General features: G+C 34.3%; 2 protein-coding genes and 1 long non-coding RNA gene across 3 annotated transcripts; 1 reads left to right on the plus strand and 2 right to left on the minus strand.

Annotated features, from left to right (window-relative positions):
• Positions 1–1,488: 1,488 nt before the first annotated feature.
• Positions 1,489–1,960, minus strand: LOC150036184 (uncharacterized). Its single transcript, XM_090313585.1, has 3 exons — positions 1,822–1,960; positions 1,667–1,713; positions 1,489–1,620 (listed from the first exon to the last, which is right to left on the minus strand). Exons 1-3 carry the CDS (start codon positions 1,958–1,960, stop codon positions 1,489–1,491), a joined length of 318 nt encoding a protein of 105 aa, XP_090169711.1.
• A 7,705-nt stretch (positions 1,961–9,665) lies between these two features.
• Positions 9,666–12,610, plus strand: LOC120077325 (uncharacterized protein At4g06744-like). Its single transcript, XM_090313861.1, has 2 exons — positions 9,666–10,726; positions 11,797–12,610. The coding sequence occupies exons 1-2, from the start codon at positions 9,732–9,734 to the stop codon at positions 12,389–12,391; spliced, it is 1,590 nt and encodes a 529-aa protein (XP_090169987.1). The 5' UTR covers positions 9,666–9,731; the 3' UTR covers positions 12,392–12,610.
• Positions 12,611–15,570: 2,960 nt separating this feature from the next.
• Positions 15,571–19,191, minus strand: LOC150036185 (uncharacterized). The gene is made up of 2 exons (XR_016529840.1): positions 19,076–19,191; positions 15,571–15,849 (listed from the first exon to the last, which is right to left on the minus strand). It is a non-coding gene; the product is annotated as an uncharacterized LOC150036185 (long non-coding RNA).
• Between the last annotated feature and the right edge of the window lie 1,485 nt (positions 19,192–20,676).

Genomic DNA, 20,676 nt, shown 5'->3' on the forward strand with positions numbered 1-20,676 from the left:
TTTATGTCGATTTTCTCCTCAAATGTATCTTCAAGCGAGATTTGGACATATTTCAAATTCATCCCCAAATTCAAATCATCCTAATTTAGCCTCCCATTCCTGAAGCCAAATTAAATTAAGAATAAAATCTCAAATCTAACTCAAATTAAAATTTGACTATATTCCAAATTTTATCCAAAATTCAAATTACACACAACGAAAACAGTGGTAAGATTACTTACCTCCAATCACAACTTTAGAAACTAGTAAGCTTAGGCTCTTCCTTGCCCAACGAAACCGAAAATCCATGAGATCAACTTAAATCACCCACAACGAAAACATCAAAAAGCTCAAGATTCTCCTTGAAACTTGAATCTGAACACCCAAAGTTTATGGGTAAATATTGGGCCAAAATTTTAAATGGGTAATCAAGAACGTTCAAGAAACCCAAAAATAAAACTTACACCGAACTCAAAATCTGGCGAAAACCCAAACGGTAGTGATCGATGGGCGAAAATCTGGTGGGCGTCGGCCAGATCTGAGAAGCGGTCGCCGGGACAGAACCCCCTGCACGAAACGAACAGGTCTGCAAAGCAGTCATCGCGGCTGGACCCAAATTGGCGGCTAGAACGAGTGGCACGCGCTGGGCCTAGCGGTAGCGGTAATGGCTCGATCGAGAAGGACGGCCAGACAGGCGCGGCACAATGTTGCTGTGTGAAAAGCGGCATGGATGCGATGACACCTCAGGCGTAGGTGGCTAGGGCGCTTGAGCGACGGCGTGAACGGTCGAAAGTGAATGGCGACTCGGACGCAGTTGGCGAGGGCTGACGGTGTCACGTGCGGCTGAGTCTCGGCTGGAGGAAGAGGGTTTCGGCGGTCATTACTCCTTCACGAAGAAGATGAAAATTCTTCTTCTTTTTTTTCTCTTTTTTTTCCTTTTTAGCACGCTTCTCGAGGGAGAAATTAATATATATATATATATATATATATATATATATATATATATATATGTATGTAGATATACATATTCTTTCTTTATTTATATATACATATTATCTCTTCCCAAAATTTTAATTTCTCAAACTTTTAAAAAAAATAAATTCAGTTTCCAAAATAATTCCATCTTTCCTTAAACTAAATCCAAATTTCAAAATCTTTTCAAATATTTGCTTTAATGAATTCTCAAATAACTATAACTATATATATTTAAAATTCTTTCATCTTCCTCTTTAAAATCCAAATTTCAAAATTAACTCAATTCTCCCCATAAAATCTCAATTTTGACATCGACTTAAAGTTAAATTAATGCAACATAAAAATCCAAAATTTTCCTTTAAACACCCTATATTTCAGAATTGACAAAATGTCCTCAATTAAAACAAAAATGTTGAATTTAATTTTATAACTGCACAGGATGTTACATTCTTCCCTCCTTAAAGAACTTTCGTCCTTGAAAGATCATTCCTGAAAAAGCTCCGGGTACTGAGCCCTCATCTCATTCTCTCACTCCTAAGTGGCCTCCTTGGACTGATGATTCTTCCACAAGACTTTCACAAGCGCACTCTCCCTGCGGCGCAACGTCTTTACTTCTCTGGCGAGAAATTCTACAGGCTTCTCCTCGTAGCTCAAGTTATCATTCAACTGCAATGGCTCAAAGTCAACTACGTGGGACGAATTTGTCACATACCTTCCTCAAAATAGAAATGTGGAAGACATTATGAACTGAAGACAATGCTGGAGGTAATGCCAATCAGTAAGCTACAGGCCCAATTCACTCTAAGACCTCGAAAGGCCCAATAAACCTCAAACTTAGCTTCCCTTTCCTGCCAAACCTCATAATACCTTTTATAGGTGCTACCCTTAATAACACATTATCATCAATCTCAAATTCCAGGTCCTTCCGTCTCACATTGGCATAGCTTTTCTGTCTACTCTGAGCTGGTTGCATACGAGCTCTGATCTTCTGTTTTGCCTCATTCATGGTCTATACTAGCTCAGGACCTAGCAACCTCCTCTCACCAACCTCACCCCGGCATACTAGAGACTTGCACTCTTTCCATATAGAGCCTCAAATGGCAATGTGTCAATAGCAATCTGATAGCTATTATTATATGCGAATTCCATTAAATGCAAGTGAGAATCCCAACTCCCTAAAAACTCTAGTACACAAGCGCACAACATATCTTCTAATATCTGGTTCAGACGTTCTATTTGACCATCAATCTATGGGTGAAAATTGTACCAAAATCCAATCGAGTACCCAATGCTAACTGGAGACTCTTAAAAAAGAAACTAGATACAAAACGAGGGTCATCGTTTGACATAGCTAAAATTAGTACCAAAAAAAGTGTAACAACCCTTTCCATAAATAACTATGATACTTAAGATGTTGAAAATTAGCAACACTTCTACACGCCCGAGTCGAGAACTGTGAAAACGGTCATGAAGTTAAGAAAATCTTATATACTAAAAATATATATCTGAGTCTACCATGTCACAGGGAAAATATGAGCAGTGAAGAAACTGGTCATACTATATAATGCGTCATCTGAAGATACGTACCAAAACAAATCTAGTCAACTGAAAACTTCTTCTACTCTAGAAGCGCCAACTGTGATGTCTTTCCTAGGGTCTACATGTCTGAGAATAACTCTGTCTAATTAAGTCTCACATTCATGAGAAACTCATCATGAGGCTCTATGCTGTCATGAGCTATAAAAATTGCTTGAGCCAATCCTCGTATTATTCTTTAGCATTAAAACAATCTCATATCATTACTTAGACCCTGTTGTGGATGAGTCTAAAATTCCCTCTAAAAATGAGGTTTTGATGTCCATGGATGCTAAAGTGCCAGTCAATTGATAACACATTTTCATAACCTCGTAATAACCATGATTGATCCCTGAAGTCAATTTTTACGATAAAACCTTCTTGATTCATAAGTAATGGCTTGATTTACTCGTACTCCCTAGAGCTAGTTAACTTATTGCCCATGCAAGAGAAAACATATTATCCTGTACCGCTCCCAACCCACCTATAACAACTTCTTGTTATCAACTCAACTATGTTACAAGTCTATCCTTTATGTCAATGGTGATATTGGAAGATCCAACTTACTTACTTTTGTACATCTACCACTTTTGTCTACCTCGAGCTGGATTAAGTTCCTTTTTCAATCAAATTGATGGTCTTGCTAGTTCATATTTCCAACACTTGCACACAAAGTCAAAATCCCTTAAATCTTACTAATGCCTTTAATGTTTTATGTCTTAACTAATGAAGCCTCAATATACCATATCAATAGTTCTCGAACATCTACTGTTACTAGTAACTCCATTTTAACTTATCCCTTCTCAACCTTCTATTTCGGTAACAGATTCTTGTGTTAAAATAAAGTTCCATACCAATCACGTACATAAGCTATCTTTCCATATAACACATATTGTCCTAAAGTTCCACATGATAATGAGGTATTCTTCTTTTACACCAAAACAAATACCTTGTAACCCCTCTTATCAAGCCTTCAAACCATACTTAACTAGGAGTTTTGAACATATTAAATTTTTTTCTCTTACCAAAAGAGTAAACTTTCTTGGATACTTTTCTCTCATTCACACTTATCTCTGATAAAACCACTAAATTCAAGAAACCTCTTTTTTTTTTTCCACTTTCCATGTGGAACATAATCTCTTTACTAAATTATATTTTACTTAACTCCTCCATAAATCTTATCTCTCTCACTAAGAACTTCCATCTTGTAGAATTCCTCTTTGCTAATTTGCATATGTTTAAACTCCAAAAGACTTTTGTTTCTTCAAATCAGTCTAACTTGGATCTCTTTAACACAATAAGACTCTTGGTTTAGTCTAGGTATACTAAAATAATCCTTCAACCTAAACAAATAACACCTTGCTTAAACTCCTTTTAAGTCCAAGATCATGTCCAACTATTTTAGCTTCCTTTAATGACATCTACCTAGCTAGATATTCCAAAAGAATTCTTTATATCATTACACATACTTTACCTAGTTCATCAAGTCGTAGTATTACCCAAATGATTATGACTTATGAATCCTTTCTAAAATTCCTCTCAAAATGTTGGGTTTTTAATATCTCAAAACCTTTAATAAATCTATAGACCCTTTTTCTTTTCCTCCTTATTCATAAAACAACTTTTAACCTTATACTTGAGCACTGACCTGTGTATTTATATTACCACCAATTGCACTATCCAACACAAAACATAACACTAGTCCTTGATCAATTCTTGTCTCGAAAATTTTATTCTTTGGCTTAAATATTTAAATACCTTCATTCCTAAATTTTCATAACTGTAATAGTTTCATCAACCTTTAATATTGCTGAACTGAGGTATATATTTGTTCGTTTCTAACATAATTTCCATGAGATTAACTAGTGCCAAGTGATCTCATAATTTACTCTATTTTATTTTTTTCTCCTTTTGTAGTGTCGTACCTGATAATCCTCTTATAATAACTTCTAACGAGTCACTGACCTAGCATTAGAACATAACTGGTGCATGTAAGTTAAACAAATATTTTAATGCACAACTAACATAAAACTTCTAATTGATAAGACGTACCTGGCGATGACGAGGAATCTGTTCATGGGCCACAGGGACAATCTAGACTTACATAGTAAGTCAGTCTATAAAACCCAAAACATGGGCTCTGATACCAACTGTAATGACCCGAACCCTTAGGACTTAGGTAAGGCCGTTACTAAAATAAATGCATGCAAAGAATTTAAAACGACGCTCAGTTATTTGAAATAAATGCTAATTAAAACAAGAGAAGTTTAAAAGACATTTACTAAATGCAATTGTTAAAAACAATAATAGGGTACCTATAAATCATAAAGGTTAATAAATACATATGAAAAACAATTCTTAATAATAAGTTTCAAACATCAAAACTAAATATTAAGAGAAATATGAAAAGAACTCTAAATCTCATGATGCAAAAGCATAAAAACTAGTCCTAGTGGCTCGATCATGAATTCCACTGTGCCATCGCTGGTGCATCTCTACCCTTACATGAAACATCAACATAAGAAAGAATGAGTATGAAATACTCAGTAAGTAGCCCCACCACTGGAGTCAGGCTAGGCATCTATGTCCTCTACATACTCGCATATGGCATATAAATACATATAACAGATGAGAAACTGAGTCTTATCCTATTATAGTTAAGTATGTCCACAAAACTGGTGAATCTCGAAGGAAACACAAAACTGGTGAATCTCGGAGGAAACACAAAATTGGTGAATCTCGGAGGAAACACAAAACTGATGAATACTGTAGGAAACACAAAACTGGTGAAACCCAAAGGAAAAACAAACTGGTGAATCTTGAAGGAAAGACAAAACTGGTGAATCCCGAAGGAAACACAAAACTGGTGAATCCCGAAGGAAACACAAACTGCGTGAATCCCGAAGGAAACACAAACTGGTGAATCCCGAAAGAAACACAAACTGGTGAATCCCGAAGAAAACACAAACTGGTGAGCATCTAACTAATCAATGAGGATATTCACACAGTCTTAACGTGCTATAATTCAACATTGTACGGTTCTAAAACATACATAAAAATCCTTGATACCATGGCTTCATCACATACACATAATTCTTAATAACATATTATACATCATCCATGTATAACTTATATCATAAATCCACAACATGCAAGTATGCCTCAACACCAGCAGATCAGACATCGACATATGAAAACACATACTATCACATACTAACGATCAAGCACTTAGGTGTGTATATAAACAAATCAGAATTTGTGCCAGAACATACTTTGATTCCGGTCATACTGTCAATCAACATGCTAACATTTACCATAACATACACTTATCATGCTAGCATACAACTAAAGCCTGGCCCGTGGGCAGTTCCAGCGATAAGATTACTTACCTCCAATCACAACTTTAGAAACTAGTAAGCTTAGGCTCTTCCTTGCTCGACGAAACCGAAAACCCATGAGATCAACTTAAATCACCCACAATGAAAACATCAAAAAGCTCAAGATTCTCCTTGAAACTTGAATTTGAACACCCAAAGTTTATAGGTAAATATTAGGCCAAAATTTTAAATGGATAATCAAGAACGTTCAAGAAACCAAAAAAAAAAAAAAAACTTACACCAAACTCAAAATCTGGCAAAAACCCAAACGGCAGTGATCGATGGGCGAAAATCTGGTGGGCGTCGGCCAGATCTGAGAAGCCGCCGCCGGCGACAAAACCCCCTGCGCGTAATGAACAGGTCTGCAAAGCAGTCATCGCGGTTGGACCCAAATTGGCGGCTGGAACGAGTGGCACGCGCTGGGCCTAGCGGTGGTGGTGTTGGCTCGATCGAGATGGACGGCCGGACAGGCGCGACACAATGTTGCTGTGTGAAAAGCGGCGTGGATGCGATGACACCTCAGGCGCAGGTGGCTAGGGTGCTTGAGTGACGACGTGAACGATCGAAATTTGACGGCGACTCGGACGCAGATAGCGAGGGTTGACGGTGTCACGTGCAGCTGAGTCTCGGCTGGAGGAAGAGGGTTTCGGCGGCCATTACTCCTTCACGAAGAAGAAGATGAAAATTCTTCTTCTTTTTTTTCTCTTTTTTTTTCCTTTTTAGCATGCTTCTCGAGGGAGAAATTTATATATATATATACATATTCTTCCTTTATTTATATATACGTATTATCTCTTCCCAAAATTTCAATTTCTCAAACTTCAAAAAAAATAAATTCAGTTTCCAAAATAATTCCATCTTTCCTTAAACTAAATCCAAATTTTCAAATCTTTTCAAATATTCGCTTTAATGAATTCTCAAATAACTATAACTATATATATATTTAAAATTCTTTCCTCTTCCTCTTTAAAATCCAAATTTCTAAATTAACTCAATTCTCCCCATAAAATCTCAATTTTGACATCGACTTAAAGTTAAATTAATGCGACATAAAAATCCAAAATTTTCCTTTAAACACACTAAATTTCAGAATTGACAAAAAGTCCTCAATTAAAACAAAAATGTTGAATTTAATTTTATAACTGCACAGGATGTTACACATTCGGTCAGCTGAAGAGAGGATATCATGACTAGAAAAGGTTGATTCGTACCATTCTTTAGGCTGACTTAACTTAAGAACTCTTAACTACATAACAATTCTAGCAAGTGCCCTTGGGGTAGATATCTCTAAATCCAAAGTGCAACAAAGAAACTATCGAACTAGGGTTGACAAAATTCCCTGCGAGAACTGGCCCGATCGGGACGGGGAATGCCCGGTTTGACCGGGGATGGGGTCAAACCGGGGACCCATTTAAGGTCCCTCAATCGGGGACAAGGCGGGGATGGGGAGGGGATCCCTGACCCCGACCCCGCCTCAATTAGATTTTTAAATATTTTTTTCTATATATATAATTAGATTTTTAGATATTTTCTGTCGCTCTCTCTCTCTCTCTTTCTATATATATATATATATATATATATATATATATTAAGTTTTAACTTTTTACATTTAGCTTAGTTTTTAATTTATCCCAATCTAAGCCTAACTAAATTGTCCAACCCAAATCAAAGATAATTTTACAAAAAAAAAAAAAAAATTAAAAAAAATCCTTATGGGGGAAATAAAAGGAAAAACGGGGAATGGGGACCCGTTTCCTCAACGGGGAATCCCCGTCAAGGCGGGGACGGGGACGGGGATGGGGATAAAATCTCCCATCGGGGATAGGGACGGGGAACCCTCCCCAGCCCCGGCCCGACCCCGTTGCCAATCTTATATCCAATTCTAATAAGAGATAGGCTTTACCAAAGCCATCACTAGACATCTAGCTCACTTATAAATTGAATTTTTTACTTTAGATAAATAAATTGATTTATATATTACAAATTTTTAAATACAATTTACTATATAGGTAAAGAACATGGTAGAAAATAACAAGGTATTTAAGTGGGTTTTTATTGGTTTTTTTTTTTTTTTTGGTGAAATTAGCTCAACTGCATTCTCGTAATTATGGGCAAGTGACAATTTTGTAAATATATCCATCTTGTTGATTAGGGCTGAAAAAATCGTGATCTTTTTTCAGAAAAAAAAAATGAAAAAGGCAGTCGACTGAACAGAGGGAAATGGAGCAGCCGTCTGGGCACCGCCGTCTGAGAGAAAAACCAAAAAAAGGGCAGCAATCGTCGAGAGAGGGGAGTCGACGTTCGCGTTTTTCGTCCGACTTTGACATCAACGGTAGTGCAGTCGGCGACATCGTGGTTTTGTGTCCGTCGGCTTGGCAGGCTGTTGTCCGGAGTACGCGTGAGTTCCGATTTCGATTCGCAATACTGTCGCCGGTCAGTTCCGGTGGGTTCTAGTAGGTGTTAGGTTCCGCGTGGGCTCGCTAGTTGTCAGCGACAGAGAGACACACGCGGGTCTGCACGTGGTTTTCCAGTCAGAGGCGTAGTGCATATTATTTGGGCTATCTTTTGCAGTTTCATAGATGACGTCTAGTGCAAATCTCTCGATATCAGTAGATATTGAAATTACAGATTGGTGATCATTGTTGATTACCTGTAATTTGTAAATTCCTTATTGCTCATAATAAAATTAGTTCAAGCTGGGTATCTACAAGTTCGAAGTTGTTAAATTTGATCTATCGCCGATCAGTTCCGGTTAGTTCTTGTGGGTGCTGGGTTCGGCGTGGGCTCGCCACACCGGTTGTCAGCTACAGAAAGGCATGCGGGTGTCTGTGCGTGGTTCACCGGTCAGAGGCGATAGTGCACGTTATTTGGGTTGTCTTTTGCAACGGGTTGTTCTCGGTTTCAGAAACGATGTCTAGTGCATATCTCTCGGTATCAGTGGATATTGAAATTACAGATTGGTGATTATTATTGATTATCTGTAATTTGTAAATTCCTTATTGATTATAATAAAATTAATTCAAACTGGTTCTCCGAACCACTATATATCTTGATGTTCGTTCTTTATTTCTTTCGATTTATTCTGCTGATTGCAAAAACTCTCACAAACATAAATATAGTTAACCACACAGGGTTTTGCTACTAAATGAATTATTCAAATGTTTAAACAATGAAAATTTATGATCTGGCCAAATAAATGCCCTCTAAAATTCAAAAGGTAGCTAGTAATTAGAGAATTGAATTTTTTTTTTAAAAAAAAAGGTGAAAATACATGGAAACAAAAGAAAAATACTTACATGGTGACAAATTCTGGAAATTATTTCAAATGGTAAAATTGTTGAAAATATTTATAAAATATAGCAAAATTTTAGAATAAACGTTGATAGACATTGATAGACTTCTATAAGTGATATTGATAAGTCTATCAGTGTCTATCAATGTCTATCATTGATAGTTCTAAAATTTTGTTATATCTTGTAAATATTTTGGTTTATTTTTCTATATTTAAAAACAGCCTGATAAATTATTCTTATTTATTTTTGAAAAATATTTTAATTATTTTTTAATATGAGTGATGGTGAGGGAAGCATAAAGATAGATGCATCTTGGGATATACTAAGTATTACCACAAACAAAATTTGTCCCACGTAGCATTTATTATTCATAAATTTGACTTTTCAACATATAATTTTAATGCTACCACACTCTTGCTCGGTTTCATTTTTTTTTTTTTCCTTTTTTCTATATAATTTCCATGTCATCTGTGTACCGACGATTTGAGAAAATAAATTGTACCACAAATTTGGATGCCAAAGAGAGGGAAACATGGCCAAACCCTCACCTTTTGCCCTATTATTTATCTCTAATCTCTTTCTCTTCTCTTTCTTCTACACGGCGGCGATTGTCGCCGATGAATCGTCGCCTAAAACTGATCCTCAAGTAAAACATACCAACACTTTCTTTTTCTATTATTGGCATACTCCTCCGCCACCAGAATCTCCACCTCCGCCTCCTCCACTTCCTCCACCTCCACCTCCACCACCACTTCCGCCTTCGCCTCCACCTCCGAGTCCTCCTCCACCTCCGCGTCCTCCTCCCCCTCCACCTCCGCGTCCTCCTCCCCCTCCTCTTCCAGCACCTCCTCCTCCTTACTGTGCCACACCATCCCCCCCACCGCCATCGCCACCGCCGCCACCACCGCCACCGCCACCTCCACCTCCACCTCCACCCCGACCCCCACCCCCACCCCCACCCCCACCCCCACCTCCACCCCCGCCCCCACCCCCACCTCCACCATCGCGAACCAAAATTGCATTAAAGGCCATAAATAATTTCAAACCAAGAATCGAGTTTGACCCAAATAATGTCACAGCGACGTGGAAAGGGTCAGACGTTTGCAAATACAGAGGATTCATATGCGACACAGTTCCTGATTACAAAAGCGAGGCGGTGGCTGGAGTGAGCTTCAACAACTTCGAATTCAGCGGTTCTAAGCTAACTCTAAATGGGTTCATCGACCAGTTACCAGACATCACTTTCTTCCATGCAAACTCCAACAACTTCATCGGCACCGTCCCTGAACTCATCTCCGATCTCAGATTCTTCTACGAGCTCGATCTTAGCAACAACAAATTCACTGGCGATTTTCCAAAGCAAGTCCTCGGCGCCACTAAACTCACGTTCCTAGACATTCGGTTCAATGGCTTCTGTGGTCCGGTCCCAGAGAAGCTGTTTGATATGGACATTATCACTGCTATCTTCCTCAACAACAACAAGTTTAACAACTACATTCCGGCTAACCTTGGCAACACCCCTGCTCGGTATGCCCCTCCAATTTCTTAACTAATAAATTACTTTTTTGTTTATCCAATTTTTTTTTTTTAATATTTTTCATGGGTAATAGGCTGCACATAATTCATGCCATTTTCTTACATAGTGAAATAATTTTTTAAAAAAAGTTTCTCGTGGCAGATTTTTATTGGTGCAGAGTTTGGATTGCACCCAAGTTTTTTTTTTTTTCTTTTATCTCGACTATCATAATGTGGTTAACAATTTCACACCGATAAAATTTTGTTACGTAAATTTTTTATTTTTCTTACTATATATATATTAACGAGGTTGTACTTAATTTTTATCCACCTTTAAATATGGATTGAAATGGTAAAAATATTTCAAAATCATATCAAGTAATTATTAGGAAATATGCAAATTCATCCGACATTGTAGCATTCCCATGTATAATTTTTGTCTAGTTAGTCCATTTTAAAATTATAAATTTAGTCTATATGGCATCTTTAGATAATCATTTGGTTTTTTATTTTTAGTAAATTCATAACACTATTTCTACTCAAAGTTTCTATGTTTTATTATTTACTTTAATTTACATATTTTATAAAACTCAAGTTAAGTTTTAAAAAATTAATACTACCAATTGATCAATTTTCTTTAACAAAGATGAAAATCATAATTAAAAATGGGGAGAAATCAAACCTAAATTTTTTTTTTAAAAAAAAAGAAAAGAAAAGAAAAGACGTTACCAATACCAAAAGTAAAATTTATGGATCTAATTGAAAATGTAGATATTTTCATTGGACATAATAAATTTTAAAATTTTTAAAATTATGTATACATATATTTTCAATTTATGAAGAGATATATTAAATATAAAATTGAAATTTTAAAACCTATCAAACATGTGATTAAACAACTTGTGTGACGGAATCCAACTTCAAATAATATAATAATTACTTGTTTAGAGACCAAAATAAAACATATCTATCATATTTCAATAACTCAATAACCATGCATTAAACATTTTTTTTAAAAGAAAAAAGGAACTTAAACCTTACAACTTAATTAAGGAAAGTGAATATTTCTTTTCTTCCAAAAGGTACCTCACCTTCGCCAGCAACGAATTCACTGGCCCGATCCCAAAAAGCATTGGAATCGGAAAAACAAAGAAGAACCTAATCGAAGTCCTCTTCTCCGACAACAAGCTTTCCGGCTGTTTACCAATGGAGATCGGTCTTTTAGAGAATGCCGTTCTCTTCGACGCAAGCAAAAACTCCCTCACCGGCCCAATCCCACATTCCTTTGCCTGTTTAGCCAAAATGGAGCTTCTCAATTTCGCCGACAACCACTTCTACGGCGCTGTTCCGGAGGCCGTCTGCAAGTTACCAAACCTCCAAAACTTCACTCTCCGCAACAACTTCTTCACCCAAGTCGGCCCCGTCTGCCGGAACTTGATCTCGAAGAAAGTTCTAGACGTTTCTGGAAACTGCATTTTGGGTCTGCCGGAGCAGAGATCGGAAGAGGAATGTACCCATTTCTTCACCAATGTTGAGTACTGTCAGGATGAGAAGTCAATGAAGTACATTCCTTGTAAAGGGAATTGGTATTTGAATGAAGATCCGGCCGCCGTACTCCGTCGGCCGGCGAGGAAAGTGACGGAGATGAGAACTTACGCGGCTCTTGTCCCGCATTAAATTTCTCATTCAATATGATGTTTATTTTTCTCTTATTTTCTGTGTGTTTTTATTATTATATCTTTGGTCAACAAAATTTATATATATTATTAAGAAGCAATGAAAAATAAAGATAGTAAGTTGAGGATGGTAATTTGTGAAATGTATGTAATAGTAACTTCCATTTGTATTGGGATATAATCAATTTATAATAGTAAAACTCTAGCATATTTGTCAAAATGAGCTTTATTCAGTGTTGTTGGGATGTGCTCCGTCCCTAGAGATTCAATTCCCAATTCCCCAGATGTTGTATTCATAAAAAGAAAAAAACTCGAACATATATACCTTTAGCCGATGTTGTTACCCATTTTTCTTGGCTCTTCCTTTATTTATATATATATATATATATATATATATATATAAAAGTTCGAATTTTCACTTTTCATAATTAATTACCCTATAACTTTGTTCTAGCTACTAATGAAATTAATGTTATAATAGTCCTATTTTAAAAATGTTAAATGTTTGAATTTTTAGATCTAGAAAGCAAAAGAAAAGAAAGAATTAATAAAAATGTTAAAATATCATTTTGCTGCTTATACTTTTTAACTTTATTTTATTTTGATTTCAATTTTAGTCATGTGTTTTCTCTAAATTAATCTGGGGAAACTTGCTAATTTTTCTCAAAAAATGTTTTGATAAAAATTAATTTTAGAAGACTAAAATATATTAAGATTTATTAAAAGTAATGGACTAAATTTAAAATTTATTAATAGTACAAAAAAATCATTATTATTATTATATCTTCATGTAAAAACACATAATAAAGTGTCAACATGCCTCTACATACACTACTTTATAACGTGCATTAATCAAGTTTGATAGACTTTTTCACGCCTGCTAACTATTTCTTAACTGTATGTGAATATCAAACAAGTTAGTAATCTTTATCTAACAATATTGTCATCACATAATACTACTAGATTTTTTCTAACAATATGTGGGATTCAACATTCTTTAACTTATTGAGCTATGCTTCGATCGGGACCTATCAATATTTATCACATTTAATATTTTGGAGGGATATTTAAATCATATTCCACACACACACACACACACACACATATATATATATATATATATATATATAAAGCTTTCCTCAAGAAATAAATCTCAACTAGTACTTCGTTTATGTCGATGACAAAAATAAGAACTATATGAAAATACCCCATAAACTGATAAAGTGCACATAAAAGATCATGTTAATTTAACAACATATAATAAAGAGCCCCTAAGTCCGAAATTTTCTAGTATCATTCATTTATATTTTATTTTTCTTTTTGAATTAACATTGACCATTCACTACTGTTTGTGCTAAGATTAAAGATTAGGTAGCTGAACATAAATGTTTGTAATGTTTTTAATAAATGATACCAAATATAATGAATGTGGGAGTTGTAAGCAAAAGTAGCTAGTAATTAGATTGGTTGAAATAAATATGCCCTGCTCTGTGTGCCAGCATGGTTCTATATATTATATATATTGCTAAATGTCTTGTCCAAACAACTTTACTTGATGAAAATTAATATGGAAAACCATGCCATGTTACTTAAATGAGGTGTGAGCCCCACAAATTAGGCCAATGATTTCAAAATTACTAGTATTCTCTTCAAAGTTATATAGAAATTATCTTTCACCTTTCACGCCTAGAATAGAAATATTTGAACAAATGGAATGTGACTGTATCCTTTCAATTCCCATGAGTTATGTATATTCTTTCTTTTAAAATATTATCTAACTTAAAAAAGAGACGTGATTATTCGAATAGCCACGAATTAACCTATAAATATGTACCTTCTTGAAATTACATTTTAACATTTCTATAAATATTTTCTTCAATAAAACCTTTCTACCTTTTATAAATTTATTGAAGTCGGGTTTATTCCACAAAGTAGAGTTTGTTGGATCTTGTAAACGATGTCTTGCTTCTATAAGAAAATGTAGTTTGTTCTATCCTATGAGACAATTAGGCTCTTGAAACTCATGTACTAGAGCAAGTAAAATTATCTTAAGAAGATAACGTGAATGAAGATATGTCCATTTAACCAGTGGAGCCGGGACCCCACAAGTATTTGGCCTAAACGAGGTGAGGAATCTTCGATTGTATGGAGAATTCGAATTGGGGAGAGTGTGAAAAATTTTTTCTCCATTGGTTTAACGGGGTCGAGGATTGTATTCCATCCCCAAACTGGTCCCACCCGTTATATCTATATACATATTGCTTATAACTTCTTAGCTAATTTCCTCTATTTTTTTTTTTTAAAAAAAGAGGGAAAAAACATTCTTAGCTAGAACTGTTTTAACATATCAAAAAGGTTGTAAAAATACTCAAAGGCCTGGAATAGCTGCAGCCAAGTTTGAATAGATTCAAAGATTGCAATATTATTGAAATCTAATAATTTCAGTTATGATCCATATATATTTCTGCAATTAATTTGCCTACATGAAAAAAATGAAAGATTAGAAGATATTGAGAGTTCAAATTATTCATAATATTTCAATTCCTTCTCTGAAAAAAATTATATGATATGTATGTGTAGCGAGATGACTAGGGATTATAATAGTTTAGTATATGAATGATGTTAGATGCTTGATGAAATACATGTTATTATATATCTTCTTCTCTAATAATTTTATTTAAGAATTTGTAGATTGTAATATCACTACAGAAAAAAACCTACAATAACTTTAAAAAAATGCTATAATAGGTCTTTGATAAAATTTTAAACAAAGTCATAACATCCCATGCCACTAAAAGTCTGAGACTTTTTATAGCGTCTTAAAAATGCTATAAAAAGTCCAACTTTTTTTTGTAGCATTTAGTTACATGCTATAAAAATTATTCTTTTATAATACTTGGTAAATGCTATGAAATGCTACATTTTTTATAGCATTTTATAAAAACTATAAAGACAAGTTTTAAATAGCTAATTTGATCTTCGTAAAATGAAAGATAGCATTTTAAAAAAGCTACAAAATTATTTTTGTCGAATGTTATTTTTTTTTTCCTTTTCATAGTTTTTATAAATTTTTAATACTTATAATTGCATTTTTATAACTTATTGAATATATATATTCATATTAATATTATAATGTTCTATACTTCGCTATACATAAAAAGTCAAATAAGAAAATATTTGTAATCCACGTAATCAAAATGTATATATTTAAACAAACATTCATACAAGATTCAAATTATCCAACAAAAAGAGATATGGTACAAGTATCAAATATTTGGAGATGAAACAAAACATACTCTATAAATTACAAAATACGTTGATATAAAAAATCTAAATGACTCCAACTTAGTTGTGTTAGTGGTCTAGACATTGCATGCATTATTGAGTCCTTCACCAGTTGCGTCTTCATTTCTGAGTTTGGCCTCCATAAAATGCATCATGTTTTGTTGGCAAGTCTACCTTCTTACCGATTGAAAAGAAAAAAAAAAAAAATTGGTCTCCTTTAGTAGTGTCTTTTCAGAAAATGAAACATAACAAACAATTAGATTTAACCCCTATGAATAGAAGAAATCAAGAAAAAACGATCTAAGCATTAGCACCCAAGACATTTGTCATTGTGTATGTCGCTCACCATTAAGACACAAATTAAACGTAAATTTAATTAGTGTCTAAAACAACGAAAGAATGTCATGAATAAACCACTTAAAATGTTCTTTAAAATAAACTTAGCCTAATTTTGGCCATGAAAACTATTAAAAAGTACCTAAATGATACATAGATACACAACTCTTCCAAAGTAAAACCAAAACATTCCAAACAAAACTATGAAATGACTAAATTTTCAAGAGCACAACTACACACTTGGAGTCAGTTGGAACCGATTTCATTTACAAGCTAATCCACCCGTTGTTTACATAACAATGCACAATCTTCAGATAAGTTCCTGTTCATTTCATTCAAACTCCACCCAACAAAAAAAGAATATAGTAACCTCTCTGATTTCTAATATGTCAATAGCATAAGAAAAACACATAAGCTTTCAAGTACAAAATAAAACATCATTCATAAGCCAACATAATAATATCCAATGAAATATAAGAGTTCAAATGCACACAAATTGCTTTTACTAGCGACAAGCACAGAAAGGCAGAGAGTTATACCTATATATCCCCAGGTCAGAAGGCATGATTCAATATAACATAACAATTTCAACTGGAGGTGGGAGAGAGGAGGAATGTAGATCACCCGAGACCTTTGAAAAACTTAAATGTCTTAAACTACAATCAATATCACATAAATCTTAAAATGTGCCTAAATGACACTACTCTCAAAACCTCATAAGTATCATATAACTTAGAAAAATGAAATGATCAAATTAGCACAAAGAAATAGGTATCTAGATAAAATTTGTTTTCCATGTTCCTAAGACGAAACACTAGATATATTACCTCACTTGAGTAGCACTCTAGTAGTGATATACAAAAAGATATAATAGTACAACTAGAATTATATACTATGATTGAAAAAAGAAAACCTAATAATTACTAGTTGAGTTAAAAGATATTAATACACAATTGCACTTTCATGATGCAAAGTGAAAAATATGTACTTGTCTTCCTAATGAGCAAACAAAAGTTTCATATATCCCACAATACACACAAAAATTCTCTCCAATTCAATAAAGGAAAAAGGAAAAAAAAATGTGGAATCATTCTCACAAATTATGAACCTTAGTATTGGTACCTATAGCACTACTATCAATCTCACAAATAGTGGTTATGAATGTATATGTGCTTTTCTCCATATTGTTTTGCTCATCCTCCATTCACTTAGATATTTATGACATCCCTCTCTATCCACTATCAACAACCTACTTGCTTCAGTTCAAAATGAATAAGTCGAGAATGAAGAAAAGTGTGACAAATATACCTTTCTTGGAAAGTTCTCGAAAGCAACACCATAAAGCAAGGGAATTCAATTAAATATGAATTACTTAATTAAAAGAACCAACACTAGTAAAAAAATGGGTGAAGATTAGCTTAAAGTCGAATGTAATCAAGAAGATGAAAGCAATGCAACAAAAAGATTATACCACAGAAATAATACAGAAGCAAGGGACATAAATAATAATTGTATATTAACTTGTACAAAAGCAGCAGTGGAACAAGAATTCTGTGGATAGAAGGAAATTGCTGAACAAAAATTAGTCTGAATGATATTGCAAAGTTGACTAGTAACTACTTGTATTGGAAAGTGTTTTTGCATAAGTTAGCTTCAATCTATTTTCATTAATTAGGATAGAAGGGGCATTAATAAAAATTAAAACAAAAAGCTTCATTATAATAACTCCACATTCATCAAGGCATGAAAAAGCACACAAAAAGTATCTTGAAAATGTTTTTAACCTAATGTTATTTTGGTAAAGACATATACTATTACAAGGGTTTAGCAAGCAGAGTAGAAACACATGATTACTAATTCAAGTAAAAAAAAAAAAACAACAAACAAACAAACAAAGAAAACAGAAAGGAAAGGAAAGAAATGACATGGATTCCACCATCTCAATAAATTGAGGATAACAACTCCACTTTCTCAAAATTAATTAATCTTCTAACCTTAAAAAATAGGTACATGCTTAAAAAGATATAAAACGTTCCTCCAACGCTGGCTTCCTTGAATTACCTTCTAAATTTACCATTTTTCTTGATCTTGGGTCCTTGGTTTCTTCCTAATTCCATAGCCAACCCGTAATTGTTCAAAATTAGAGTTTTTCCCCCGAGTTTTTGATCATTTTCGAACAAATTGCTCATAGTGTTTAGTTTCTTGAAATTACTCAATAAACCACGTTAAACTAAACAACACTAGCAATATTAGTTCTAGTCCGTACAAGAGCCGAAGCAGAGCAATTCTAATCATTTTTAGTTGAAGACTCGAGATTTTGATTTAGAGTTGATCTGAGAGCGTTTTTGGATTGATTATGATAGGAAGATTGATCGTGATCGTGCCGTTTTATTGAAGAATAATCCGATATTTGAGGCGAGAGTCAAGATGATCATGATTGGGATTCAAACCTATTGAGGGGAGATCGTTCACTATAGGAAATCTGACTTCTCCCGACGTCACATTTCGTCAGGAAAGTGTGAAAAATTCGTCGAGAGAGGATCTCCCGACGCATAAACGGTTGTTAGGAGTTTGGTCGGGAGAAACCCGTCGGGAGAGGATCTCCCAAAGCACTTTTAAATGATATCGGGAGTTCCCCCCAACTCCCGATGCCACGTAAGCATCGGGAGTTCCCCTAACTCCTGACGCCACATAGCCATCCAGAGTTCCATCATAACTCCCGACGCTGTTTTAGAGTGCGTCGGGGGATCCTATATGTATCATTTGTAATTTTTTAAAATTTGATCTGAAAACCTGTAAAACATGTTATATGTATCGTTTGTAATATATCCTCTTAGAAAAAAAAATGATGTAATAGGAGCATTTAATCATTTTCACAACATAGTTAAAACTCAATAGGAGTCAGTGTTAAATGTTTACAATCTGATAATGGTGGGGAGTTTAAACCTATTCAACAACTATGTGACAAGCTAGGTATTAAAGTAAGACTCTCACGTCCTTACACATAAGAACAAAATGGGAGAACAGAACGAAAACATCGACAAGTGGTTGAAATTGGACTAACCTTACTAGCTCAAGCAGAGATGCCTATTAAGTATTGGTGGGAGGCCTTCATTATAGCAACTACCTAAATTCTAGTTCGTACAAGAGCCGAAAAAGAGCAATTCTGATTGTTTTTAGTTGAAGACTCAAGATTTTGATTGATAGTTGATCTGAGAGCATTTATAGATGTAAGGAGTAAATCAATTTATTTGGAAAAAGGGAAAGCCAAAATACAGTCTGAAGATGAAGAATATCCTTCAACAAATTGCACCAGGCCCATGTGAAACCGTTGGGAGTGACTGCACTATATTTGTGACATGTGGCCATTATCATTTATTCTTTCTGATTATTTAATTCATTATGTAAATATTGAAAAAACTCATTTTTGGGTCATAAAACCTCTGTATAAAAGGGCATGCTCTGCCATTGGTTAACATATAATAAAAGCACCTATTCGGCAGAAGCTTTTCAAAAAAAGAAAAAAAGCTTTTCGTCTTCTTTTTGTTTTTGTCTTCTTGCTATGAATTGATCGTGATGGGAAAATTGATCGTGATTGTGCAGTTTTGTTGAAGAACAATCCGATATTCGTGGCGAGAGTCAAGAAGATCGTGATTGAGATTCAAACCTATTGAGAGAAGATCGTTCTTCTTTATTAATTTATTTTTCACCATAATGATTGTTTGTTTGTCGAATATTGTTATCAGAATCATGCGTGGTTAAACTCTGTTTCTAGGATGTTTGTGGATTTTTTGGGATGCTACTTTGAATATTGAATTTACAATTGATTGATTTTGCATGGATTTCTAAATTATTTGTGTTTAATGCTTTTGATTAATTGGCCATTAGTTGAATGAACTTAAGTTAATTAGATGTCTCGAGAGAGAAATTAATTCACTAGACCCAATAATTTAGATTGTTATTCGAAATTGCATGAGAGTGAATTTAGAATAATAAGCGGTGCGATTGAAGAGTCTTAATGCTGTAACTATTCAAGCGATAGAAGAGATTCGAGTTGATGAGTAGTTATTAGGATTGTTTGAGCTCGAGGGAGGATTTTCTGATTTTAGAACTTCTAACCTCAATCTATCAATTTCAATCAATTGTATGTCATATTCATTCTATTGCCTAAATGAAACAACACCCTAAAATTGTTTTGCTCTGAATTGTTCTTGTGTGTGTCTGAATTTTTGTTATCCGTAGTTATAGATAAAAAAATCATCTTTTGATTGCCTGGATAAAATTGGCGAAAAATTGTGGTAGCTAAGTTAGGAAAATTTTGTTTACGCTGGTCCCTAACAAAGATATCCTATTTGGGATTTATTCAGATGCTGAGAGGAGATTATTCTACTAATAAATCTCAAAGAACTTACTTTAAAGCAATCTTGGTTACAATGTGGTTGGAAGAGATTAATACTACACAACAATAAAAACTTAAAATATATATAACCAAATTAATCATAAATTATTCATTTCTAAACATTGGTAAGCTTCATTTGAACAAATCAATATCCACTCTACTTGAATTATTATTATTATTTTGTTAAACTGCCTAAAGTCAAACTTGACTTAATCTTTTAACAAAAATTGAAATCCGAAAGTATTAAAGCATAAATAGTTCAATCA

The sequence above is a fragment of the Benincasa hispida genome, chromosome 5 (assembly GCF_027475165.1).
Source record: "Benincasa hispida cultivar pf3 chromosome 5, pf3_genome.v1.1, whole genome shotgun sequence".
Lineage (NCBI taxonomy): Eukaryota > Viridiplantae > Streptophyta > Magnoliopsida > Cucurbitales > Cucurbitaceae > Benincasa > Benincasa hispida.